Source organism: Lathamus discolor, chromosome 6 (assembly GCF_037157495.1).
Source record: "Lathamus discolor isolate bLatDis1 chromosome 6, bLatDis1.hap1, whole genome shotgun sequence".
Classification (NCBI taxonomy): Eukaryota; Metazoa; Chordata; class Aves; order Psittaciformes; family Psittacidae; genus Lathamus; species Lathamus discolor.
This window is the reverse complement of record NC_088889.1, coordinates 58376326-58401734: the sequence shown is the minus strand read 5'-3', so window position 1 is coordinate 58401734 and position 25409 is coordinate 58376326. Positions and strand designations below refer to the sequence as shown.

Below are 25409 nucleotides of genomic sequence, written 5' to 3'. Positions count from 1 at the left end.
CAAAACAAACTTAGAATCTGTGTTGGAAAAACGTTTTAAAATATTTTTAACTTAAAAAGAAGACAAAGACTACCACCCTCTGACTCACTATAGCACTGGTCTGGCAGGCAGGAAAACTAAGCTTACTTTCCACCACTGCCATCAAGCTTCAATGTCCTGAATTCGTCTTTATGCTCCACATTTCTTATCTATACAGCCAAAAGCATCAGCTCTGAAGACCTGTGCCTGGATAGCTGCTGGTTTGACTGATCTGTATTTGGCCCTTGTGAAGGCCTCGCTCTTGAGGTGCTCCCAGGAGGCATACAGCTTTTGGAAGATGGGCAGGATAAGGCTCACTCCCAACAAAAGCAGATCTTCTTCTCCACAATAATTAGTCTGAACAACTCCTTGACTTCTATTACATGAGAGGAGGAGTTACTTGAAGTGCTGTTATATTTTAATTCGTTTCAGCATACATGGAGAATCAGGCGCATTGTACCCAGCACCAATGAAAACAAATATAGCCCCCAGAGCAAAACCAAAAGTCATCCCAAATTATATTACTGAGCAGCAGTGTGCAGTATAAAATGGGAAACAAAACTCTGCCATCATCTCCCCAGTGTTTGGGTGGTGGAGAGCTTACTACTCCCTGTTCTAACAATCCAAACATCACTATTTCAAATAGACCTTTCTTTCCTTACAAAACACTTCTTGTTAATTGAAGGAAGAAGCATCGTCTGGGGTTGAACTCTGCAGCCTGGGTAGGGCTGTCAGATGTGATCAGGCAGTCACGGGGAAGCTTGCAGGGAGCTGCTTTGCAGGGTGTTGTCATGGGAACAGAGCAAGTAGGGCATCCTCCATGTTGCGTCTTCCGCATAAACTCTGGCTATGTAGTCGCACAAAATCAATGCTCTTCTGCAGCATGAGGAGAGCCAGCTACTATGTTGTCTCTATTAGAGGTTCAATCTGAATGAAACACAACGGCCAGAACCTCCCTATGCATGAATGTGGCATCACTTCTTCTGATCTGAATGGAGCAAGACTTTACACCAACTGAGTGTCTAGGCACAGATGTCAGAGTGAAAGGGCTGACATGAAAAATACCTGCTGGAACTACAGTTTCTTTTAAGAGCCCTCTGAAATAAGGCTGTGTTAGAAAGCAGTTACTGGGGGCCCTGTTTACTTAGATTATTTCACTTGATTTTCACTGTCTGTGCACATTTTGACAGGCTATGAATTTGGCATCCATAATGATTCCATAGCAGAAGGCAAAGGGTAGAGCCTCATGTGTACATGCCCATAGCGTACAAGCTAAGAATACAAAATATTGACATAATGTCAATATTTGTGGTCATCTGAAGTATCTGACTCCCTTTGCGCAATGCTGTCTTTGAATGCAACTTATCTCCTCTGTACAGGTCTATATATGTGGAATTACTCAAATTTTCTTTTATGTTTATAAGAAAAACCTGAATAAGAACATCAAAACCCCTGCCTGTGCAGTTATAAGGAATGATGTATCTAAAACAAATAAAGAATATTGTTAATGGTACTTCACAGAGACCAGTGACAGTATGATCAAATGCAGTAGGTAACCCCAGATCTGAGAAAGGTTGAAAATGCTAACTGAAAAAAGGTCGAAAGTGAAAAACTCAATTCATTGCCTCCAAGCTTTCATTTTGTCTTGCCCAGGTCTGCTGACAAAGAGCTCTTAATTAAAGCAGGCATCTGCAGCACAACCACATTACTGCTGCTGACCCAGGCCAGCAAGATGCTGAGTCTATGTTCCTCATTTCCTATTGACACCGAAGTGTGAATGAGGGGCCCACATCCATCCAGGACTCGCTTGATGTGTACTTTGGAAAACAGACCAAAATAGCAGGCAAGGGAAGAGAACAGACCCAACACATGGAGGGTTCCTAGTTTATTTGTTGAGGTTATTGATTAAAGCTCCTCTTAGCAACAAGCTTGAGAAAAGTAATGATAAATTGTTATAAAAGGCCTGTAGCTCTATCATAATCATAGCCTTGCCTTGTCTTTCACATATCTCTCACCGGCTATGGTGTTTCCATGCAAGTTGCAGCAAAGATTGGAATGAAATCTCTGGCACCAAGTTGAGTATTTTCCGGATTCATAGTGACTTTATGTTTAGTGCTAACCTTTTTGACTTTAAAACAGGGAGCACATATTTATTAGAGTAATCCCAGTGGATTACTCTGCATGGGGAAGAAACTGTGGTTCATTTTTGGGCATGGTTGCCTCCATGCAAATGTGCTTCTGGCAAAAGCTCTCCTCAGGAGAAGAAGAGAGAGTACAAGACAATGCGTGTGGAGCAGCACTGACCTTGTCTCCCCCATGGGCAAGGCATGCAGGGTGCCCAAGTTCATGCCAGGTCAGGCCTACCAAAGGCTCTTAATAAATTTTGGATTGAATAAACAAATGCCGAAGCTGTTCTTCATGCTGAAAGGAACGAAGTCTGAGTTGTGGACCTACAGACAGTGCTTAACCAGCTGAAGCCCCCTTCTCACCTACAAGCTGCTGTTCCTTGTGACTGCAGTCTGTTTCCTTTGCTGAAGGGACATGCACCAGGAATTGCATTGATAAGAGCCTGACATATGTCACTAACTGACACCATATGCAGAACACAGCATACTCCCTACGTGAAATGGGAGCGAAGTGCTCCACTATACCAGAGTACCAGCTGACCTTGCATTAGCAGAGAGGGACCTTGAACTCGTACAGCCTGCAGAAAAGTCAAGAGTGGATTCACTGAGACAGAAAGATAAAATAAATGCCGTGCTCTTTCAGCACTTCCCTCCATTTGCTTTGTATCATAAATATCAATACAAATATAGAAATACAGAGGTAAACAGTTTGTCTGGCTTGTCCTTTCCATATGCATACATTCCTGTTGTGAAAGGCTTTACGTAACTTCTAACAGCAGATTGCAAAATGATGCCTCGGTTATGGAAGGAAGCCACCAGCCATTACATTGCATTACAGTAATGTAATGGGTCTCTGAGATGAACTATATATGGAAAGCTTGCTTTTATTGTAAACCTTGCACCCCATCCACCCCGCTGGCATCGATTTCTCTTTCTGTTCTCCAGAGACCATGAGGCCAGAATATAAGCTAGACCTGAACAGAGCCACTGGGTGTTTGGCCCAAAACACAAACCCATGAGGCAAAATTGTGCTGTTTATTTTAAGGGATGCAGTACCAGCAACAGAACATATTCAAACGGATGCTGATGACTGATCTGCTGAAAGGTGAATTTCTCATTAGCCTAGAGCAATTGACATTGTAATTAATTGCTTCCCACACTTCTCTGCTAAGTAAAGACTGCTCTAATAACAAGTGCTGCCATAATTTAATTTTTTTAACTGAACATAGGGAATAGACAAAAGAAAATCTGTATTTACTTTGTTTTTCTTTCTGTGCAAATGTCACATTGCTTTCATGTTGGCAATGACTGCAGAAATGCTGATTCAATCACTTATTTACATAATCCCTTCAGATTTTTCTTCTATATGATTGTCGATAATGAAAAGATTTTCTCATCTGAGAAAAGGAAGGGAAGAAGGCGAGTTCTGTATGTGAATAGGCTGAACTGACATAAAAATATGGTAATTTGCATTAGTAAAAAATAATCATAATGCAGATGATTAAAATTATGGTAAATACCATCTACCCTACCTGCTCTAAGGAATATCCACCCCATGACAATGAATGCCTGTTCAGATGCAGAGTGCAAACCTACATGGCAACCCTATACAAATTTTTTTACACAGCGCAGTAGAGTCCAATGTGATTACCACTTAGTGCATAAAGTTACTTTACAGTGAAAAGGTTTTAAAATACTCTTATACACATGGGAATCAGTGCAGCACAGTAAGGAGGAACAGAGATACAGCTTATTGAATGGCTGGCTACAGAGATGATGTGACGCTGGGAAGGCTCCTGCAGCAGGAAAGGAAAAGCAGAAGCCTGCTTTGCACATACAGTGCCTCAAAATATAAAGCTCTTAATAAGCTATTATTCCTTAGATGACTGAACAGAAAAGATAAGCCCCTGGGGTGGCTCTCCCCCACCAACACCTATGGATGATCTGCCTGTGCTCTGTCTTTTTGCAGTCTTGTCTTTTGCTCCCTGCTCCGGCTGTGCCCCAAAGACCCAGGGGGATTTGCTGCTCCCCATAGCTCGCCCCCTCTGTGGCCAGGGTGGGAGCAGGATTGCCCCCTCCCCAGAGTCTCACAGGCAGGGCCTTTGAATGATCAAAGGCACTGCCAGCAGCTCTCGGGAGGGGCCAGGTGTGTGGGCCTTGATGATGGAGACATACATGATGGCAGCTACAAAACTGTAAAAAGCTGACTTTTTATGGTGCATGATAGCAAAGCACAGGGTTTAGCTTAGAGAGGCAGCACATAGCTGCAACTCAAAACAAATCTTGTCATTAAAGTGTAGGAGCTCAGCTCCACTAATTTGAAGACAGTTGATGCAATAAGGACTGAGTTCACAGTGCAGGGAGCAGCTTGCATGCTACTAAGGCTTGAACTCCACAGATATATAGATAAACCTTTGAGAGCTCTCTTGAAGATAAAACCAATCTTCAGCCTTTTTGGCAGATTAGCTAGCTCAAGAGCAGTGATGCTCAGAGCAATCATTTAATCATCCTTTTTCTTAAAATCATTCTCTCTTTACATGTTTTAAACTTCTGTTTTTTAAACTGTACTTTAACAGGAATGCTTCTGATACTGTTGTGCTGACAAATACATTTAAAAAACCCCATACAACAAAAACCAAACCCCCAAAGGATAAAAACTTCCAGTATCTTTCTTTTTTTAATAATTCATCCAGCAGTTCTGATTACTAAATCATTGCTTAGTGTTTCCCACAGGAAGAATGAACTCATCTGTGAGAAAGAGTAATCATAGAATCATAGAATCATAGAATAGTTAGGGTTGGAAAGGACCTCAAGATCATCTAGTTCCAACCCCCCTGCCATAGGCAGGGACACCTCACACTAAACCATCCCACACAAGGCTTCATCCAACCTGGCCTTGAACACCGCCAGGGATGGAGCACTCACAACCTCCCTGGGCAATCGATTCCAGTGTCTCATCACCCTAACAGGAAAGAATTTCCTCCTTATATCCAAATTTCCTCCTTATATCCATATAATATAAGTATATCTTATATAATCTTTGCCTCTAGCTTGCAGCACCAAGAGCTTGTGGCTCACAAGCTCGCATTTCTTTTTTTGGTGTCCTTGGATTTGAGGAAGCTCCAAGACTGGCCCTGAAGGTCCCACAGGCCATTCCAACCATCTAAAAACCGTGCAGTTATTACCTGTCTACTAGAGCTCTTTGAGACTGTTAGAAGATTAGTCTATTAGGCTAGTAGAAAACCTTTTCTACCACGAGCTCTTCCAAACGCAGCAGTGCCTCTGAAACTGCACATTGTTTACTTCAGCTCAAAACTCTATCCATGTTTTTCCAAGGATTCAGCATGTTTTTCAACTCGGCAGTCACCTCACCCATCGCAGACTATGAGTGTGGGTGGTGAGGGAGACACAGAGCCACCTTCACGCTTCAGAACACTTCCACTGCAGATACAGTCATTAAACAGACAAATTGTTTGGCTAAGGCTGAAACCTGATGTACGCTCATTATACTCTGCTGGCAATTTCCCCTGAATTTTAAATAAAGGTGTTTTGTGTTTCCATAGTAACTCAGACTCCTTTACTGAGACGCCTGATGCGGTGCTAGTATTACACAACTATTAAAACAAAGTATAATAGCACAGTTGAAAAGTATACTATAGCTAAAGGATTAATTTCATTCCTGTGAAATCACAGACACTAACTGGTGGCTGGGGAAGCAGAGAAGGAACAGAGCAGATTTTGATGATGTACAGAGCTGTTACATAGCCGTTTAGGACAGAAAATTGGTATAAGGAAGACACATCATATAAAAGAGAGGAGAGGGAATAAATGGGCTGAGTCCCACAGCCTGCAGCTTCTCTGTGTGTCAGAGAAGCTGAAATAACCCTGAGTGGTTTCCCTGGTTGGGCTCAAGCACTTGCTCGACCGTGGCTGCTGTGCCAGGGTCATACTGGATCCAGCCCCAGCACCAACAGGTGGGTTTGGGGTTCACAGAATGGTTTGAGCTGGAAAGAACCGCAAAGCTCATCTAGTTCTGACCCCCGGGCAGGGACACCTTCCTCTAGACCAGGTTGCTCCAAGCCCCACTCTACCTGGCCCTGAACACCGCCAGCGATGGGGCAGCTACAGCTTCCCTGGGCACCCTGTGCCAGGGCCTCAGCACCCTCACAGGGAAGAACTTCTTTCTACGAAGAACAGGACAAAACTTCCCTGGGTTCCTCCCCAAGTCTAGGAGGTTTGTAAACTGCTTGGTCTGCAGGCCTCAAGGGACTACAGTGGAAATGCTGCTCATCACCACTGGCTGCCCTCTGAAAGAAGGCCAATACTGCTCTTGGGTGGCGACAATTAACAACCACACTATAGATAGGGCACATTGATGGATTTTAGTGATGTCTTCTCAAACAGCTGTCTATAAAATGTATTAAGATTTATATAAATTGCTCTTGCATGTTCAGTTATGGAAAAACTAGATCATCTCAACATGAACGTTCCATTTAGAGTGCTAATTATTGCCACTTCTCGATTTTAACCCATTTCAATGCTTTCTTCTGGAAAACCACCCCACGGCGAGTGAGGAAACACTGTAAAAGGCTCCTCCGCTTACTCTTGCAAGCAACGCGTTGTACCACTTGGAGGGGCTCACCGGCTGGGCCCCGCGGGGCGCGGCAGTGAACGCGCTGCGGAGACGCCGGGCCCGGCGGCGGAGCGGAACCCGGGCTCTCGCCCCGGAACCATCCCGCGGCGCCACCGTTCCTGCGGAGGCCGGCAGCGCAGCCGAGCGCCGCCTCACGTGAGGCCGGCGGAAGGCGGAAGTGATGGCGGCGGGCGATGTGGGGCTGGCGGCGCGGCAGCGATAAGTGGTCGGGGTTCGACATGGCGGCCTGCGGCAGGGCCTGGGCTGGCCTCTGCTGGCTGATGGTGCTGGCTGCGCTGGCGGGGCTGGGCGCCGAGGCAAAGGTGAGCGGCGCGGCCGGGAACGGGTCACGGTGATATTCCCCGCCCCCTCTTCCCGGTACCGGGGCCTTCCCTCTTCCGCCCCGCCGGTCTCTCCGTGTCGCCCTGTCGTTCCATCCGCACGTCTCTGCCGCTTCGGCCTGCTGTAGGTGGAGGCTGGGCCTGGCGGTTTCTGCCGGGCAGCCGCCCGCTAGGGACTCCGCGCTTTCAGTGGGGCAGGCGGGGGAGCGGGCCCGGGCTGCCCGGTGTCGCCCTTGTCTGCGGCAGTCGTGTAAGGCTGTACCAGTTTATGTAGTTTTGACGTGGTTCCCGGAGCAGCCGTCACCAAAACTACAACCGACGGCCGCGTATTCACGGGAAGGGCCTCGCTGGAGGTGAAGCTGCAGCATTTGTGGTTGCCGGGCTGGGGTCGGGGTCAGCCCCATGTCTCGCCTCGGCAGCTCGGAGCTCCGCGGTCTGAACGAGCTCTTCTCACCGGGCCTGCGGCGGCTCTGTCGGCTCCTGCTGCCTTGCCCGGGTTGAGTGCCCCCAGACGCTCTGCTGTTGGTCCTTCTGGGTTAATATTTGGGACTGTAACCTTAGTGACTCTGTGACTGACGGAGAACTTCGTGTCTCCTAATAAGTCTTTCCTGTTGTCAAAGTACCTGCATGTCTGAACACTCTCCTGTTTAATAATAATCAGCTCTTGGGGTTTTCTGTGGAGAGAACAGAAGTGACTTGGTGTATAGTGTAGCCAAGGTTTTCCAACTGACCTGTGCCCGCTTAGTGTCACACTGACTTGATTGCTCAGTGTGGAGAAAGGTTTTCCAACCGACCAATACTTCTTGAGATGTTATTTTGTAAGGCTGTAAGAAAGTAGCTGGTATTTTAGATAAGCCACATTTATCCTCTATTATTTACTCATATATGTTACTCTGACTTGGAATGTATTTGAGGATGCTTTCATTCATAGCCCGTTGCTGGACACCTCTGTTCTTTCCATAGGGTTTTTTGTTCCTGTGAAATTTGGGGAAGAAAAGAATTCTTTTAATATACTACACAAAGTGATCTTTTCCTGAAGTTCAATTTTCCCAGTACTGATCCAAATACTAATTTTGGGTGCTACTTCTTTCTCACTCTTCATAACAGTTAATTCTCCTCACTTCTTTCTGCAGTGCCTATTACTTCTGCAGGTGTTAATTTGTTTCTCTAAAACTTGCTTATACAGGTTTCTGTAATTTTGCACACTTACTATGCCCTTGTTTTGAATTCCAGTTTTGTACTTGCTTTCTCTACCTCACAATATCCTGCTGCTGTTTGAGACAAGGACTGTAGGTTGTACTAATCCCTCTAGTAGTTTTTCTTACAGGGTTATTTCTCTTGTGGCCAGGTAGGACAGAGTTACCTGCAGAGATTCCTTTGCTAACCTCCATTTGGGGTTAATATTCTTTCATTAATTTTAAGCTCGTCACTGTGTCTGTTATACAGCTGTCCTCATAAGTTGAATAGTTAAGTATATCAACATAGTTGCTTCTGAATGTTGTTTTTCTTGAAAAGAAGAACAAGCTTAAACTCCAGGGTTTGTTTTTGTGAAGAATGCATTTGCTATCTAAAACAATAGCGTTACTTGACAAGTTGCTTTGCATGCTTAGTAATTTTGAAGTAATTTTGTTCTTAAACTTGAAGGAGATCCTGAGTAAGACTATTCAAGGATACTTGCAAGTAGGTTGTGTTAAATATTTCAGATATTATGTAAGGAGTGCTTTCTATATCCTGTTAAAGTTACTGATGATAATTTGTTCTAAGCATGTTGTTTACTCTACAGAATTCTGAGGATGTCCGATGTAAATGCATCTGCCCTCCTTACAAAGACCATTCGGGCCATATTTACAACAAAAATGTTTCACAGAAAGACTGGTGAGTGTATGTGGCATAAAAAATTATAATGAGTCTTATTGGTAAAAGACTGGTACCATAGTGATTATATGTGAGTCTCCTATAGTAGTACCAGGAGAAATGGTATCTCTTTCATAAGTTACTGAAACTTTTAAGTACTTCAGAATCCAGCTCTAGGAAGGGACCAGGCTTGAAATGTGGAGTTTTTGCCCTGTCTTCTGTTTTTGTTTGCTTGCTTCCATGTTTAGTTATTTGTTTAGACTTGAAATTAGAAAAAGGGAAGTGGGTGCTGTAATTTGAATTCAGCGATTTGAAATGGCACAAAGGCAAGGGAGCACGGCCATGGAACTAGGGCTCGGGAGTACTGTCTCCTCTTTCTCCACTCTTGAAATGAATACTAGAATTTAGAGACTTGTTTCTGGAGGTTTCTGTTTCTTGGAGTTGCAGCCACAGAGTGCAGTTATATGACATGGCCTGAGCCATCTAACAACACTTTTTTTTTTTTTTTTTAGAGAGAGGTCTTACATCTCTGTGCCCCAGCAGTATGCTCTATTATATTGTTTAGGCCAGCTATAGCATTTGTTGGACTCCAAGCTGAGGACTGATGTGCATGGCCAGGGATGAGGGGCTGGAGAAGAAAAGGTGATGACAGTGATTTGTTACATTGGGATAGTTCCCTTGTGTAATTTTACCTTGAGTGTCATTGTCTGTGTAAATCATACAAATACAGCATCATGTTGTAGACTTGCATTGATGTTGGAAGTGCCCAGAGATTCTTGGGTCAGCCTGTAAAAATGTGACATACTTCTGGACATACTGACTCTTCTGCAGTTACATTCAGAATTCATAAAAGACTTTTCAGTCTGACAAGTAGCAGCAGATTGGCGTCTTGATTATAAAAAATTCATGCCCTGGAGAGGCCCACAAAAATAATTATAGGAATAACATTAGTAATACGGATATGTGTAGTGCTGTGCCGTGATTTATTAAATTAGTTACAGGAGAACTGTGAGGAGTAACACTGTATATTTCAATCTAAACCAATAAACATAAAATATACTGTCCAGTCAAAATTACTGTTTTTGTTCCACATGATTAACTTAACCATATTACTTCTACTGTGATAAATTAAGTTGCAGCAGTGAAGCATTCTGGGAGAATTCCAGCTGCAGCAGACATTTCAGAGTATTAGTATCACTGGTTTTATTGTGCATTACCAGTCTGCAAATGAAAATGGATTTTTATTTTTTTCTAGTGGGTACTGTGTAGTATGTGCCTTACTAGCAGAAAAGACCCTGTTTTCCTTTAAATCAATATTGGTATGGATTGAAGGAGAAATTATCTTTCAAGGCTTGACTAAAATTCTTGTGAGAGATCCTGATGGATATAGTATCTCAAAAATTGTTTTTCCAATCTTACATCTTGTTTTGTTGAGATAATTTCTTACATGGGGAACATTTTATGGCTTTGATCTTCTGTTTGACATGTCTTCTTGCCACTTCTAAAGGCTTGATTGCTAGCTTATATGCAATAAAATTGACAAATTTAGTGCCCTATTTTGGCTTATGCATCACTGCAAGTAACTTATTGAATAGAACTGGTTGATGTGCACCGTCCTTTAGGTATTAGACCAGTTACCTGTGAGATGAGCCAGATCAATGTTTAGTCTCTTTATGAATTATGTACAGTATAATGACCACTTACTGCTGGCTTGTCCAGACATAAAATGAAAATTTAATTTTTGAAGTTGAACCTGTAATGTACATCAAGATGCTCTTATTTAGATGCTCTAGTTCTTTCACTTGGAGTGGTGAGTTCTTTGTCTTCAGACTGGCAAACAGTGCCTTATGCTAACAGCAGTATGGGCTGTGGTGATTTGACACCAGTAAAAGCTGTTCATGCTTCTGGAGTTTGCAACTATTTCAGGCAGTCCCATCCTGATGGACAGTGCACTAGCAAGCATAGTGATGCATAAGCACCTAAAGGGTAAAGAACCCACTTAAAAAGTGCTGGTGTTTGTTATACTTCGAATATATTGCTGTATATAGAGGCCAACTTCAGTATTAGTCATGGGCGTGCAGGAGGGTGGACACCCTGTCTACAATCTGAATGAACTGGAAATCTGTCTGTGCAGAAGCTGCCCTTCTGACTAGCCTAGCTTGCCTTGGAAGAACTGCTTCCTTGGTGCTGTTACTGCGGGTGCAAGAGAGAACGTGATAATGTAGAGGCAGTTAAGTGAGAAAACCTATTAGAAAGGGATCAGCTTTTTCCATGTTTTCCTTTAAAATTGCCATAGAATTGCAGTCCAAAGAAACACATCATCAAAATTCTAAGGTTCTGATGGATCCTGTGCTTCCTAGCAACTTGAAACACTAAACTGGAGGAAAAAAAAATGCTGGTATTAATTATTAGCTACACACAAGCATTTTACTGTACCTGTGCAGCATATTGATGCAAGCTTTCAATCATATGAACAGAAACTGTATAGATTATAATTTGCATGTATTTTTGATTTTGAAGTTTGAATGCTGCACTCCTCCACAGAGAATGTAATTTTACTTTCAAATAAATGGGGAAAACAAGCCTTCCACTCTACTCCAGAGACTGTGACTTTACACTAAATAGTTCTAGTTATGAAGAAGAAATACTAAGAAAATAGAAGAGATGAGTTGGTGGCTGGCCGTGTATTGTAATCTAGTCTAGAAGAGTGCTGAATCCTAAACTGCTGCTGCCCTTTCAGGGATTTTGTTTCATTACCTGGTTTTGACTGTGCTAATACTGAATTAACCAGGATAAAGGCGAAACATGATTTTTGTTCTCTTGGTGCTCTGCAGGAGCTCCGGGGTATGAACTCTGAACAACCAACTTGGGTCAGCAAAAAGACCAAAATTACATAAGTTATTGGTGAGAGCAGTTGTCTCTTGGTAGCTAGACTTCAGTGCTATGATATAGAGTGCCCGTACGATTGTCAACCATGCGTTTTGCCACAGGACTGACTTACATTTATAATCTTTTAAGCGGCATTGTGCTTTCACATCTGCATCCATTGCTGAAAACGGAATGGTATTTATTCACTATGTTGTTGCTTAGAGAAACAGCCCATCCGACTTTTATTTATTTATTTATTTTTTCTTCAATGCCTGTAACTTGTAATGGCAAGAAAAGAGAACTTCTATTCATGAACACCAAAGAGAGGTTAATCTCTCTTTGTATACTGGAATGGTAGAATAAGGCTCTTTGAGTATGATGAATAAAGAATTGTGTAGTTGGAATTTACTTTCGTCTATGATGACAGTGTCAAACGATGCATTGAGGCTGGGATTCAAATTGTTGGACTTCTTATGCTAACAGCTTTAAAGCTTTCACTGAAAAATGAAAGCATTGTAGTTAGAAAGGTCTTAAAACTTGTTTAGCAGATTGTCAATATCTGAATTTTTTGTTTAAGTAGAATAATTTTGGACTAGTGATTTATTTGTTTATTTTAAATCTTGAGTGCCTGTAATTTAGAACAGCTAACCTTAAGCAGAGGTGGCTTCTCTGCTCCTTCAGCTGGGGTCTGCATGCATCGTAGAACAGGTTAGCTAAAACCAGCTCAAAACTGGCACTTCTGTCTATCTTCAGTGACTGTCTTCATGTGGTTGAGCCTATGCCTGTCCCAGGACCTGATGTAGAAGCATACTGTTTACGTTGTGAATGCAAATATGAAGAGAGAAGCTCTGTCACAATTAAGGTAAATGATGTAATTTTGTTGGCATAAATTAAATACTTCAACCAATTAATGAATATGTCTGTCTTTTAGATAAATACTCTTCTTAAAGGGAAAACGTTTCTAAAGCGCCCTAAGGTGTGACCTTTATTCATTATGGTTGCTCACAAATTATCTTGAGTAGTAACAACAGCATCAAGCTGTGGCTGAAAGAGTGGGCATGAGATCCTTTATTGAAGATTCCCATTTTTGAGATTAGGTTTTATACCTTGCTGAAAGTCAGAGTGCTCTAGGCCATATTTTTCAAGCTTTGGACTTTGTTTTCGTTATTTTTGGAAGGCCTCTCATTATTCAGCTGTCTCACTTGCTTACTGTAAATTTTCTGTGTACATTGGCAAACTAAAAAAAGCAAAATTGTTAGTGTTTGCCCTAACTGGCTTCTGTATTCTTATATTTTATATATCTTATATATCTTATATATCTTATATATATATTCTATTCTTATATTATATAGCAAATATATATTTTTGTCCTGTTGGAGCCATTGAGCCCTAAGCTGGTGTGAATAGACTGTGCAGTCCATCTTTTCTTTTGTAACACAGGCTCCTATTTTTGGTCTTGTAGAAATCTGTTAGTTATTTTTACCTTCCCATTTTTCTTAGTGAATGTTTGAATGCAGATCTATGCTAGAGAATGGAGAACATGCAGGAACCCCCAAATTTGTCATCCCAGTTTAATGGCTAAACTGAACAGTTGTGTTGTTGAGGTGAGATTTATAATACCAGGTTGTTTTAAGAGGGGATGGCATAATATCGTAAGATTTGTAGCAAGGCCTCACTAAGAGAAACGGTTTCAAGCCATAATTTGTCTGCCCCAGACTCTTTTAATGTCAGGTCATAGTTTGGTGTTTTTTCTCCATTCGTGGGTTTTAAGTCATCTGGTGACACTACCAAAACCAACAGGCTCATCGCAAGCTTTGCATGTACTTTTGGTCCTTGCTTCCTGCTGAGAGATGGTGAGGGGAATGTCACAATTCTGACATAAACTGTGCTTGTGTTGTGTAGGTTACAATCATCATATACCTGTCTATTTTGGGCCTACTTCTTCTGTACATGGTATACCTTACACTGGTGGAACCTATACTGAAGAGACGTCTCTTTGGACATTCACAGCTCATACAAAGTGATGAAGATATTGGGGTGAGTTCACCAGAGTGCTTGTGTACTTAACATAAACATTGGGGTGGTTAGTTGTTAAACAAATACTTGGGATGAGCAGCTTTTTTTGTGCAAGCAGTGTAAATGGTTTTCCTGGAGGGAGAGGAAAAGAAGGCTGTGTGATGACTTCTGTGAAGCCACTCTTTCATTTTTCACTGGCCTAAAAAGTGGTAAGATTAGGACTCCATCAGTTATCCCAACTCTAGACACAGATTATTTTCTCAGAGAAAAAGCAGAGTAGGAATGGAGGTAAGCTATGTAGGAAGTACAACTGCTTAAGTATTACTGGTCCATGCAGTCATGCTAGTGATTGCATTTATGCAGGTTGCTTATGGCTTAGATTTCTCTCTATAAAAGAAGGTAGAAGGATTGCACCTGCTATTGATCCAGTTTGAATTTGTTCATGCTGAAATTTAAGAAGAAATTATTATAATGAAGTAAAATAGTGACTGATGCTGAAATAGTGTCTTAGTGTTACTGCTAGGAACCACAATGTGACAGTATATTCCAACAGATCAGAGCAACCTTTCTGGGGCAGGAAAAGGGAAGCAGTCCATTAATGACTTAGTTTCCTGTCATTACTGTCCTTCCTAATTTCCAACACAGTGTTTTTGACTTCTAATAAAAATGGAACAAAATTGTCTTCAGTCGTAACAAGAAAGGGTTATGGGACCATATGAAACCATGTTGGAAAGATGGAAACACTTGAGTAACTGGTCAGTGTGGATAAGGAATACTGGTTGGTAGGACTAGGTCATTTTGTATTTAAGGGGGACTTTGAGTAGTGTAAAAATATGAACTATGGCTTTGTGTCTAATGAATCTGTGTGCATCTGAACCTGATGAATCTGCATGCCTGGGAGAGTGTTGCCATAAAGTACCATTAGGAAGGTTTTCTACAACGGCATCTGGGTTGGTGATGAAGTGTCCGTGCTGAACCACACAAACTGATACAACAGTTCTGAAGTTTCAGCATCAGTGTACTTTCAGTACTGAGCCCTCGAGCAGCACTGCTTTTACTGATTAAGTATGCTTTGGGTGTGGTGTAACCTTAGAAAGAATTTTTGAAACCAAAACCAGCATATGAAATGGGAAGATTGCTGTCTGTTTAACCAGCAGACGTGAGCACTTTATTACTGTTGAAGTAAATGAGAGCTAGTCAGAAAGACGAAAAATTTTGTTGTAAGACGCTAATAAAAGTTTTAATAATATTTTCATGGCTCCTTCAAATAAGTAGGAAGTTAATAGGAGGAGAAAAATACATTTGTTCTTGGTGAAACAAAGTTATGATGTCAAGACTTTTAAAATCTTCTAAAATGTCCTGTAGTTTTCATTGCCTGTTGTTTCCGTGGCTTCATAGATCTGAAGGTATCAAAACTGGTAAATGCTATGGTAGGTTATGCTGTGTATCTGTAGGTTTTCATGTGAATTGAGCTCAGCTTCTCCAAGTTGTTTCTGGTTTTGGAGTGACGACCGTCACCGCTAAGTAAACTGAGCGTATGCTGAGTTAATATAAACTGAGTATATGCTAATAAAGCATATACTTTAGTTCTGCCATTTTTCATCAAGAGTAGCCACATTAGCCATTTTGACTTACAAAGGTGTTGTTCTGTTGAGGGAGCATACTAAGTAATCAAAATCAAGCATAATAATAGCTTTTATCAGCTGTGTCTTCGTTTACCTTGATTTCATAGCAGAAATGTGGGATTGTTAGCCAAGTTTGAGCTAACATTGAAGTTGAAGGCTCTTTAAACAGAGGTATACTATTGCTGTTATGCCCCACTATTTCTGCAATTCCTTATGTATTATATTATATGGAGACATATTCTGGATGTCTTTGTATTGACATCTTAAGATTTCCCCCCCGTCATTTCTAAGAGGATACTGGGGTTTTGGTTTTGTTGGTGTGTTGTTTTTGTTTGTTGGGGTTTTTCTTAAAGGAGGGATTTGAATGACCCTTTTTCTGTCTGCATTCTTACAGCAGATTGAGCAGATTACTACTTGAATAACATGAATTTGTACTGTATGGTGTACCTTTATTTTATACCTTAAGTGAATTATATTAATACCTCCAAATCCGGGTTAGAATCTTCTGATAGTAGGTAGAAAAGTGAAATGAATCCTGTGGCAGAACTCGGGTTAACTGCAGAATGAATTTACCTTAAAATCTGGATCCATTTTAACCAATTTTATGTTTTACTGTAACTGTTACTGTGACCCTTGTTACTGTGAGTAGTGGAGTCACTATTGCTTTTATCTACAGTAGCGCTCAGAATAAAAAGTACTTCACAAGTCCTTGCTCTAGTTTATGTTGGTCCTTTCCTGTTTATTCTCCTTCTGTGACAGTGAAAGTGAAATAATTTAAGGACCCTCATAACTTATCCCCGTCTTTGCCTTTCCTCTTGCAAGTCCTTGGGGTATTGATCTTTGTCACACTTTCTGTGCATCAATTTTGTTGCTGGATTTCAAGCCAGTATGTTTGCTCTTTTTCATTGCCCATTAATGGCAGTGGCAACCAATGAATGTAAGCTGCTTCCACAGACCTCTTTTCCCTTAAATTCTTTTATCCCCTTGTCTACATAGAAATCAACAGGACCTAGCCTTTTGAGCTGAGATTATTGTTTATTAGGGAAGCCAGCACCATGTAGCTTGTCCTGTGCTTTCACTCCTACTATCTATTTTATGGCAGAAATGTGTTGCTATCATGATTTTGTTTCCCTGTGAATTAAATGATTTGCCACCTGTTACCTGCCTGTTCTAGGTATATCCAACTGTGTGTATTTTTATTATGAGACTATAGCTCTGTGGGTCAGGGATTCTCTCTTGTTATCTGTGAGCATGTTTCTTAGCCCAGTGAGGCTCATGTGTGGCTCTGGGACTTGTAGGCATCACTTCAATGGGTATCATTAATGATTATCTCTGTGCTACTAAGAAATATCTTTGAGGTACTCTGCACAGTACAAATTTATTTACAAATAAAGTCTCCATTAATGTAAATGTATTCAAAAGTGTTCTGGGAAAAAAGTGTAGGCATGCAAAGAAGTCAGTTATTTAATATGGCACATAGTTATGTTATTTTTCATTATGCATTGTATATATGATACTTTCTGACATAGGTTTAGCAATGTGACATTTGTCCAAAACAGTTTGATAGCCAAGTAAGTTCAGTTTTAACTCTTACTGTTTATAACCTGGTTATATTTACTATAAGAAAACAAAGCTTTGCAGGTACTGTTAGAAAACAGAGTAAATATTAAACAAGCACTCAGTTATTTGTTGAGCTCTGTCACTTAAACAGCTGTATTGACACTGTGCTTTTAGACAGCTCAGTACAATAGGTTTAGTTTGGTAAACATCAGAGTGTGTTGGTTTTATATAGACGCTGTTTATAAACATCTTGTACTGCCTGATGGTAAATGGCCAAGAGCTGGCAGAGAACTGACTCTAATTCAGCTTTCAAGTGGAGTGCATTCAGGACAATAACAGGAGACTCCTGGTTCCTGGGTCTGTTCTAGGCTTCTGTCCCACCAGCTGCTAATGGATGCAAGACTGTGGTTCTGATGTTGCAGCTCACTGTGAGGTCTGTGGGCAGCAGATAAGTGTTTGACAGTACTATGAAGTTTGGTTTATTTGGGAAACCTGTGGAAGTTCCTTTGGATGAGAAGTTGCAGTACAGTTCTAACTATTCAAAAACTTGCTGGGTCATTATTACTGGCAGCTTGTTGAAACAGCTTGTTTACTTAAAAAAACAAACCAAAACCAAAATAACCCCCACCTCCTTTGGAATGTAACTACAAAGACGACTAACGTAATTGCTCAGTGGAATTGTTGAGATCTAAACTAACGATTTTTGCTATTCCAGGATCACCAGCCTTTTGCAAATGCACATGATGTGCTGGCTCGTTCTCGAAGCCGTGCCAATGTGTTGAACAAAGTGGAGTATGCTCAGCAGCGTTGGAAGCTACAGGTCCAAGAGCAACGCAAATCCGTCTTTGACCGTCATGTTGTGCTGAGTTAATTGTGTCTCAGTAAAATAACTCCAGGGAAGTAAAGTGAACTAATTGAAAGAGCTGACTTATGTCTTCCTGATCCTGCCAATTCAGAAGGGTTTTCTTGAATGGTTTGTTATTGATTTAAAAAAAAACTAAAGTATTTGAACTTTGAAGGAATGTACTGGAGTGGAAGCAATTTTAAAAGATTAACCAAAAGCTAAGATCTTTACGTTTTCAAATGGCTTTTACTAACAAAAAAGAAAATAAACCTTGAGATATCTTGGGTTGCCACTGTGGTACCTTATTTACGGTTGTGATTTATGGTGTTTTTAACTGTATATTTCTCTCTACTATTTATGTGGTTAAAAAGTACCTGGGAACACAGTAATTACTTGCAAATCACTAATCACTTTATGTAAAGACCTTTTGTAAATATACTTGGATTTTCTGCTGACTTGTGCTAGGTACGGGAAATCGGAATCTTGCAGTGTAGAATCTTTCATATCAGAGGAGGAAATCCTAATGGGCTGTATTCATTTGGTTCCTTGCACTCGTACTTTCAAGATGCTTCTATGTCAAGTGATGTTTGCAGATTTAAGGTGAAAGTTAAATGGACACTGAGTCTTCAAGCTGCATACTTAACGTACTGTGATGTAGATAAACTCAAATGCAGTGCATATAAAGACAGTGTTGGCATTTTGTTCCATTTTGCTTTAATAGCTTAATATATTGTATGTGTATGATATCTCTTCAAAAAAAAGAAGATCTTTTCCCTTTCTTTTCATGGGTAAAGTCTCAGGAGTTAGTATATGATGAAATATTTATTATAAAAACTTCCTGCATTTGTCTGGATTGATGGTGTAAGGCACATGCTTTCTCTAGCACCTGTCATCTTGGGAGTTAGGTGTATTTTTTGTATCTGTAATTCTGTACTTATCTCTCAAGAGGTATACGGTTGCTAGATGACTTTCATATATCCCCTTTGGAATGTAACAATTAAAGATAAAACTGATTTTTGAAAACTGGATGTACGCTATCTGTATGTCATCTTTTTTTTCCCTCTCATTACCCTACATGTAAAATCCATCTGTAAGAGCACTTCTTTGAAAATGCATCAGAGTAGAAATACCGCTTGGTCAGTGCTTAGGCAAAGGAAGGACGGGCTCACCAAATTGCTAATTGAAAAAAGTTTTTAATCCCTGACTCAAATTTAGCTATGCATATGTAGTTACATTATTGTCTTGCTCAGTTGTCAGCTCCAGTGTGGAAGGGAAAGTACTGTATGTTAGGTGCGGTTTTGGCTTCCTTAGCCCATAGCCTGTGGGACAGAGTAGCATGGGCAATAAACTGTACCAGCTATACCTGTCCACATGGTCTGCCACAGCTGGAGTGGAAACACAGTTGCCCTGTAGTAACATTTGCATTGACTGAAGCTCTTTGCAGATACAGAGCTTTATTCCCTTGTCAGCCCCGAAGTCATCCAAAAACTGAGTTAATCTTAGGGTTTAAATCCAGGCTTGGGTTCAATTACTGTGTTCAACATCCCATGCTGGTAAGTTAATAATCTGTTCTGACACTGATGTACATAGGGTCCCCTAAAAGAAAAATAATCTAACTTGTGTATTGAATACATGCCTCTACCAGTTCTAGTAAATGTTTACCTCGTGACTGCCTTTCTCATGAGTTCTGAAGCTGACATGGAAAGCAGAATGCAGCATTGCTGTGAGCCCACACAAGGGCAGCTGAATCAGAATACTTTCTTTGATGGCTGACAGTCCCAAGAAGACAAAACTGGGTATATGTAGCTCTCTTGGTAGTAGACCAGCTGTTTAAGCTAAACTGGTTTGGTTTGGTTTGGTTTTTTTTGTGTGTGTGGTTTTAGTATGAGTGACAGAAAGGTCAAATAATGAAATAGTCTGAAATGTCAGGTAATTCCGTAAAATGTGGGAGTTCTGAAGTGGGGTGTCCTATTTCCTTGCACCTGTACAGTTGCACAGTTATATACTGATACATGTTGCATCTATATACCTATACCTGTCTTTGATTGTACAGATAGATTGCTCCAGACTGTGTTTCCAAGTTTAAGCAAAACTTTGAAATATTTGTCTTGGTGCTGGTTTCTCACTGTTTTCAAATCTTGTCTTGAGAACCTCCATAAATTCTTTATTAGGGACTTTTTATATGGTGTTATACTTCTTAACACTAAGGGAATTTCCCCAAATTATAGGTATAATGAAGATTAAATTTGAAGCTATTAAGCTAACTAATATGCATTCTCACTTCTAACCTGGAAACAAATCCATTACAAGTTTCTTCTAAATAAATGCTGATTTTTCTGTGTTTGAAATGAAGCTATGAAAATTAGTTTACTTATGCCTTGATGTAAATACTTAAATTCAAACCGATTGTTTATATCCAGACAGCAAAGTATGAAATGCCAATAAAATAAAACACTGCTTTAGTTCACTGTAACAGAATACACACAGGAAGTAAACAAAGTACATTCCTGTAATCTGGTGGTGGTCAATACGGTTTTAAAATTTTTAGCCCTTGTTGCCAAGTTTTGTTGCCGTCATAGCTGTGGTGTGGTTGGAAAAGCCAAACCAGAAATGAGCAGCTCTAACTGTAAGCTACTTTGCATGTTGTCAATTGACTATAAATTGCAGCAGTTATTGGCTCTAGCTACATAATCCAGGTAAGAGACTTGTGTATTGCTGTATCTAGCAACAGATCAATGTTTTTGTAAATCACTTCTACTAGCTACTCAGTACCAGTGCTGCTTTAGTTTTTCAATGAATCGTGTTCAATGTGATCTCTTATTAAATAAGATGTAAGAAAATGGGATATTAACTTCTCTTTTGAATGTCATTCAGATATTTTCAGGTATTATTCATCAGTCTTAAAATAGCACGTCTTGTTTCCTTGGATTTTACTTTCATCTGAAGATTGGTGAGTCTCTAGTCTAGCAGGTAAATGATCCTAAGACTTCTTGCAGGTAATAAGGCAGCAAATAACTGTTTAATGTTGTTATGCAGCAGAAGTGTCAGTACTAAGCAACAAATACTGCAAGTATCCCTTTTTGAGGGGTTATGTTGGCTTTGGTTTCTTGTTCTATAGGATATTTTGCTATAAAGTTCAGGGTTTTGTTGCTACGTAACGGGCACTTTTCCTCAGACTGTTTTTAAGTTGTTAGCAGCAGCAGGTTTTTAGACAATAACCCAACCTGTGTAATTAGAAAATAGAAAGATGACTGTCTAGTATTTTCATTTTATAATGAGTATATATTCACCTCTGATTTTCTGCATGTGTATTAATGTAAAATGTGTGGTTGTTTGTGCCCACCTACAGACATACCTGTTTAAGATGCATGCGACTTTCTCTTTTGCCTAATTGCATACTATTAATGAATTCTTAACTCATAGAATTTCTGTTGTGAGATCTATATGTATTAGAAAAAGAGGCAAAGCTGAAAGCAGAGGCATTTTGATAGGATGTGTTGTGAGGGTAGGTCTATACTGAGTAAAAATTCTCTTTGTTTTAGACACGGTTGGTATGAAGTCATTAGAAAATGTTAAAATATCACCATATCCTGTGAAGGATAAAGGGGATCCTATTTATGTTGTGGAACTATGGTTGGAACATTTGAAGCTTTGGCAGGTTTTTGTGAGAATGGAGTGTAGTTGCTAGTAACCTAGTTAAATGTTCATGTGTGTTCCCATTTTAGGAGGTGTAGCATAACCTAAGTGTTTTAGACAGCAGTGTGTAGATGTGGAAGTGGGTGGTGAGTAAGAGCATTTTTTGATAGATGCTGTGTAAGCAAGTATTGCTTTCAGTATGTGAGGCTGGATCACAGAAATTCTTTACAAATCAGCTAGGTATTAAAAATGTGTTTTTAGGTAGCTATCAAGCAGCAATCTTTAGTTATGCTGATAGTTAGCTGTTGGAATAATGCTATTGGGAAGGCACTTACAATATAGCTTCCTGTAGGACTGCAAGTTTATATTTCTAATAAATATATAAGGGTGTTTTGAGTAGTTACGCTTGCTGTAATGCTGCTCTAAAGAGAGTGTACATGGTTTTAGTAGGCCAGTATGAGTTACAGGTTTCTAGTGGTGCCCAAATGACTTTATAACTGGAAATATTATTAGGACATGCATTTTTTTCTTTTAACAAATTATTTCATAATCCTTTATCAGTGGGATTGTATTTGGCATTTCCTATCTGTTTAATCTGCAGGTGAGCGCAGAAGGAGCATGAGGACCTAAGGGGAAGTTAGGTTTAGCAGTAATTCATCCTCTAAATTTTTTGTTAATTTTTTTGTGGAATGGATGCAATACCTGGCAAACATAGAATTAAGACTGAGATCCATTCCCTGCACAGGTTTTCCATCTATCAAGATAATACAGTGAATGAAACATCAAATGAATAGAGAGAAAAAATAATTCTTTTTGAAGGCTCTTTGGTATGGACAGGGAGTCCGTCACTGGAATTGTAATTTTCTTCAAGGGGGAGAAGGGGTTTGAGTGGGTGCCTCAGATATTGGCCTGCTTTGTTTATTGTCTGTGGAGATGAAAGTTTTGGCAGATTTGGAGACCCTAAACCCATGTGGGGTACATAAAAGTAGATTCTCTTTATTTCAATAGCTGAGGTGGGAGTGTTTGCTGTTTCCTTTAGGAAGCATTGGTGGCTTTATTTTCTTTACATCAATTGTGAATTACTTGCACTTTCTTGTGTTTTCAAATGGGATGTTGTCTGCTCTATGTAAGTCTTCCAACACCACTCTGAAGTGTCACAAATGCACTAAAGGTCTCTACTGGAGAATGCCAGTAATGCCAAATGTTGACAAGTCCAGGTGAGGTTCTTCCTACAGGTCGGTATGAGTTGTTTAAACTGTTATGTAATTATGCATTTCCAGGTTAAATGCAGAACCTGATGGATGACAAAAGCTACTGTAACCTCATGGACAAGCTGTCCATCTGTTCTGAGACTCAGCGCGTACATCTGGCTAGGTCTTTCTGTGCTGACCCAGTGCTCACATTTCACGTGTACCCAGAAACACCAAGCCAGGTCACTTGCTCTGAAGATTTCACGTCTGAGCATCTCATCATGGAGAATTTCTACAGTGAGCCCCGTGCCTTTCCCTACCGAATGCCCCATTCCAATTACCGCAGAAGTGACTACTCCTATGGGACAGCATTCATCAGAAAGAGGAATGAGAGGGAAAGGCAGAGGGTTAAATGTGTCAATGAAGGCTATGCTAAACTGAGGCATCACCTACCCAAGGAATACTTGGACAAACGGCTCAGCAAAGTAGAGACACTCCGTGCTGCTATAAAATACATTAGCTACCTGCAGTCTGTTCTGTACAGTGATTCTGTGGTGGCAGAAAAAAGTGTCATGGAGCCAAGCACCTGTAGCAATTAACAAACAAAACCAGATTTCAAAGACTATCTGAACCATTCCAAACCAAGCAAAAGGTATCCTGTCTGGGAACCTACCGTGTCATTAATGATGTACATGTTCCTGGCGCATCTTAGAAGCAGATCATAGTGCAAGTCAGTATAGGCCCGCACAAAAGAATTTCGATTATGCAGAAAGTAACTACACTTAGGATATGAAAAAGACAGCTGAAGAAATGTGATCTGAATGGCCTAAGTTAGTTAATTTATGGAAATGACAAAGCATTAATAAAGTTGTCACCAAACCAAACATGTAATAACCTGTACGTGTGAAGTGACTGTATGTGTCATCTCATCACAGCCTGCACGCTTGAAAATAAAATCCTGCTGCTGATGGGACTGGGATCCCTCTTGTTTTCTGTAATGTGACTGGTTTACTCTCACGGGTACTTTCTTAAAAAATGTTTGGCCTAATTGCCAGTGTTTCTCTTAAAAAGTCTTTTTAAAGCTTCCCAGGGATGTTAGTTGCCAACAGAAAGGATAACTTAGTTTAAAAGGGGGAAAATAAAGAGGGTAGCAGCTTTCTGAAGCATGTTGCTGAACATAGAAAGAGCATAATTAATGTCGTGCAAGTGTTGTTCTTTTCTTACTAATGAATGCTTTAATTCCATTAAGAACTGTCGATTTAACCTAGTTTCTATTGAAAATTGGATAATTCTTCAGCTCTTGGTGCCCTTAAAGATTACTAGGACTACTCACACAATACACAGTATAAGGAGAATTGGCAAGGGAGAATTGCCTTGGACAGGGTGTGTGTGGGGGGAATAATCCTGCAACAGAAAATCTTGGGGACTTTTACTGATAATGGTTGAGGTCTGGGGTGGTCTTCCCTGACCAGCCAGTCTGTTTCCCTGTATTACTGATGGTTTCAGCTAAGTGGTACGGAACAGATTTGTGTGAAGAGAGTTCAGCTCTTAACTGGCAAAGTGCCCTTAACATTTGCTGTATGTAAGGGTATTTTGCTATTGATCCTTTTCTGACGGCATGAGAGCAAGTAGTCTGTGGGTGCAGCAGAATGTAGAGAAAATGGTTACAGGCTTCCTAAGTGCTGTATCCTTGTCCCTAACTGCAGTCACCCCTTCTGTTATCTTGTTTTTATAGCAAAAATGAAATCAAGTATTCCTTCCCCCCCCCCCCCCCAAAAAAAAAAAAAAAACAACAAAAAAACCAAAACTCAACATTTATTAAGGGAAAATTAAGATTGGGGATCACAGCAGAGATTAACAGGCAGATTTCTGCATTGTATTCTGGTATGGTTTTGATATGCACTTTGTAGGGAGTATAGAATTCATTAATCCTTCCCCTTTATTGCGAAAAGGAAAAGTTTGTCAAGCAGTCTGACCTCTGTTTGTCTCAGCTTTAACCTTTCTGTCTGCATTTCAAGCTGATTTATTTGTCACACCCCGTGGTGGTAGGCTGCTTTTTCGTAAATCTGAGCTATAGGTTCATATGGTGCTGTTATTTGCCCTGCAATAGTTGGAGGAAACCTGGAGGACATTGCACCCTCTTATAATCCCTTCCCTGCCCCAACGGTCTTTTGGTGCAATATCTAGATCAATGGGCAGTTGAAAATGGTGCAGACAGATGGTCCTCTCTGCAGTCATGTTCCACTGGTTTGTAACTGGTAAGGTCAAGATGTTCGATTCCCCATAGTTACAACTGTGGCAACCTCCATAGCAACTAGGAAACACTGGCAGCAAACTGCTTCCTGCATGCAACTGGCAAAAGGCAAGATTTTTTTGCATTGGGGCTAAATCCAAATCAACAGTTATCAACAGCCGGTAAGTTCGAAACATTGCTGTGTTAAAGTACTTGTAATTATCCAGGGGAAAAAAACCTCATGAAGTGTTGCAAAATTGCCTTTGTCAGTGCTCTATTTTATACAGAAATAGGGGACCTGCTCTCAGCAGTAACAGTGCTGAAAGTGTTTAAAATGTGCTTTAAGTAGAATTGATACTTGCATTCCTTTGCACAGTATTACTGATTCCATTTTGGTTTATAATGGGGGGAGTTTGTGTACTTCTGAAATGAGTGAATATATTGTGACTTAAAAATGCATTTGTA

General features: G+C 40.5%; 2 protein-coding genes across 3 annotated transcripts; both read left to right on the top strand.

The window, feature by feature from the left end:
* The first annotated feature begins 6919 nt into the window (after positions 1 to 6919).
* TMEM9B (TMEM9 domain family member B) lies at positions 6920 to 18913 on the top strand. Of its 2 annotated transcripts, XM_065682987.1 has the most exons (5): positions 6920 to 7100; positions 8902 to 8993; positions 12594 to 12702; positions 13743 to 13877; positions 17757 to 18913. In XM_065682987.1, exons 1-5 carry the CDS (start codon positions 6972 to 6974, stop codon positions 17910 to 17912), a joined length of 621 nt encoding a protein of 206 aa, XP_065539059.1. In that variant the 5' UTR covers positions 6920 to 6971; the 3' UTR covers positions 17913 to 18913. The 2 variants fall into 2 exon arrangements, with proteins under 2 accessions (XP_065539059.1, XP_065539060.1); XM_065682988.1 differs by lacking the exons at positions 6920 to 7100; positions 8902 to 8993 and adding an exon at positions 9517 to 9614.
* A 2316-nt stretch (positions 18914 to 21229) lies between these two features.
* ASCL3 (achaete-scute family bHLH transcription factor 3) lies at positions 21230 to 23709 on the top strand. The gene has a single exon (XM_065685901.1). It carries the CDS (start codon positions 22807 to 22809, stop codon positions 23308 to 23310), a length of 504 nt encoding a protein of 167 aa, XP_065541973.1. The 5' UTR covers positions 21230 to 22806; the 3' UTR covers positions 23311 to 23709.
* The last annotated feature ends 1700 nt before the right edge of the window (positions 23710 to 25409 follow it).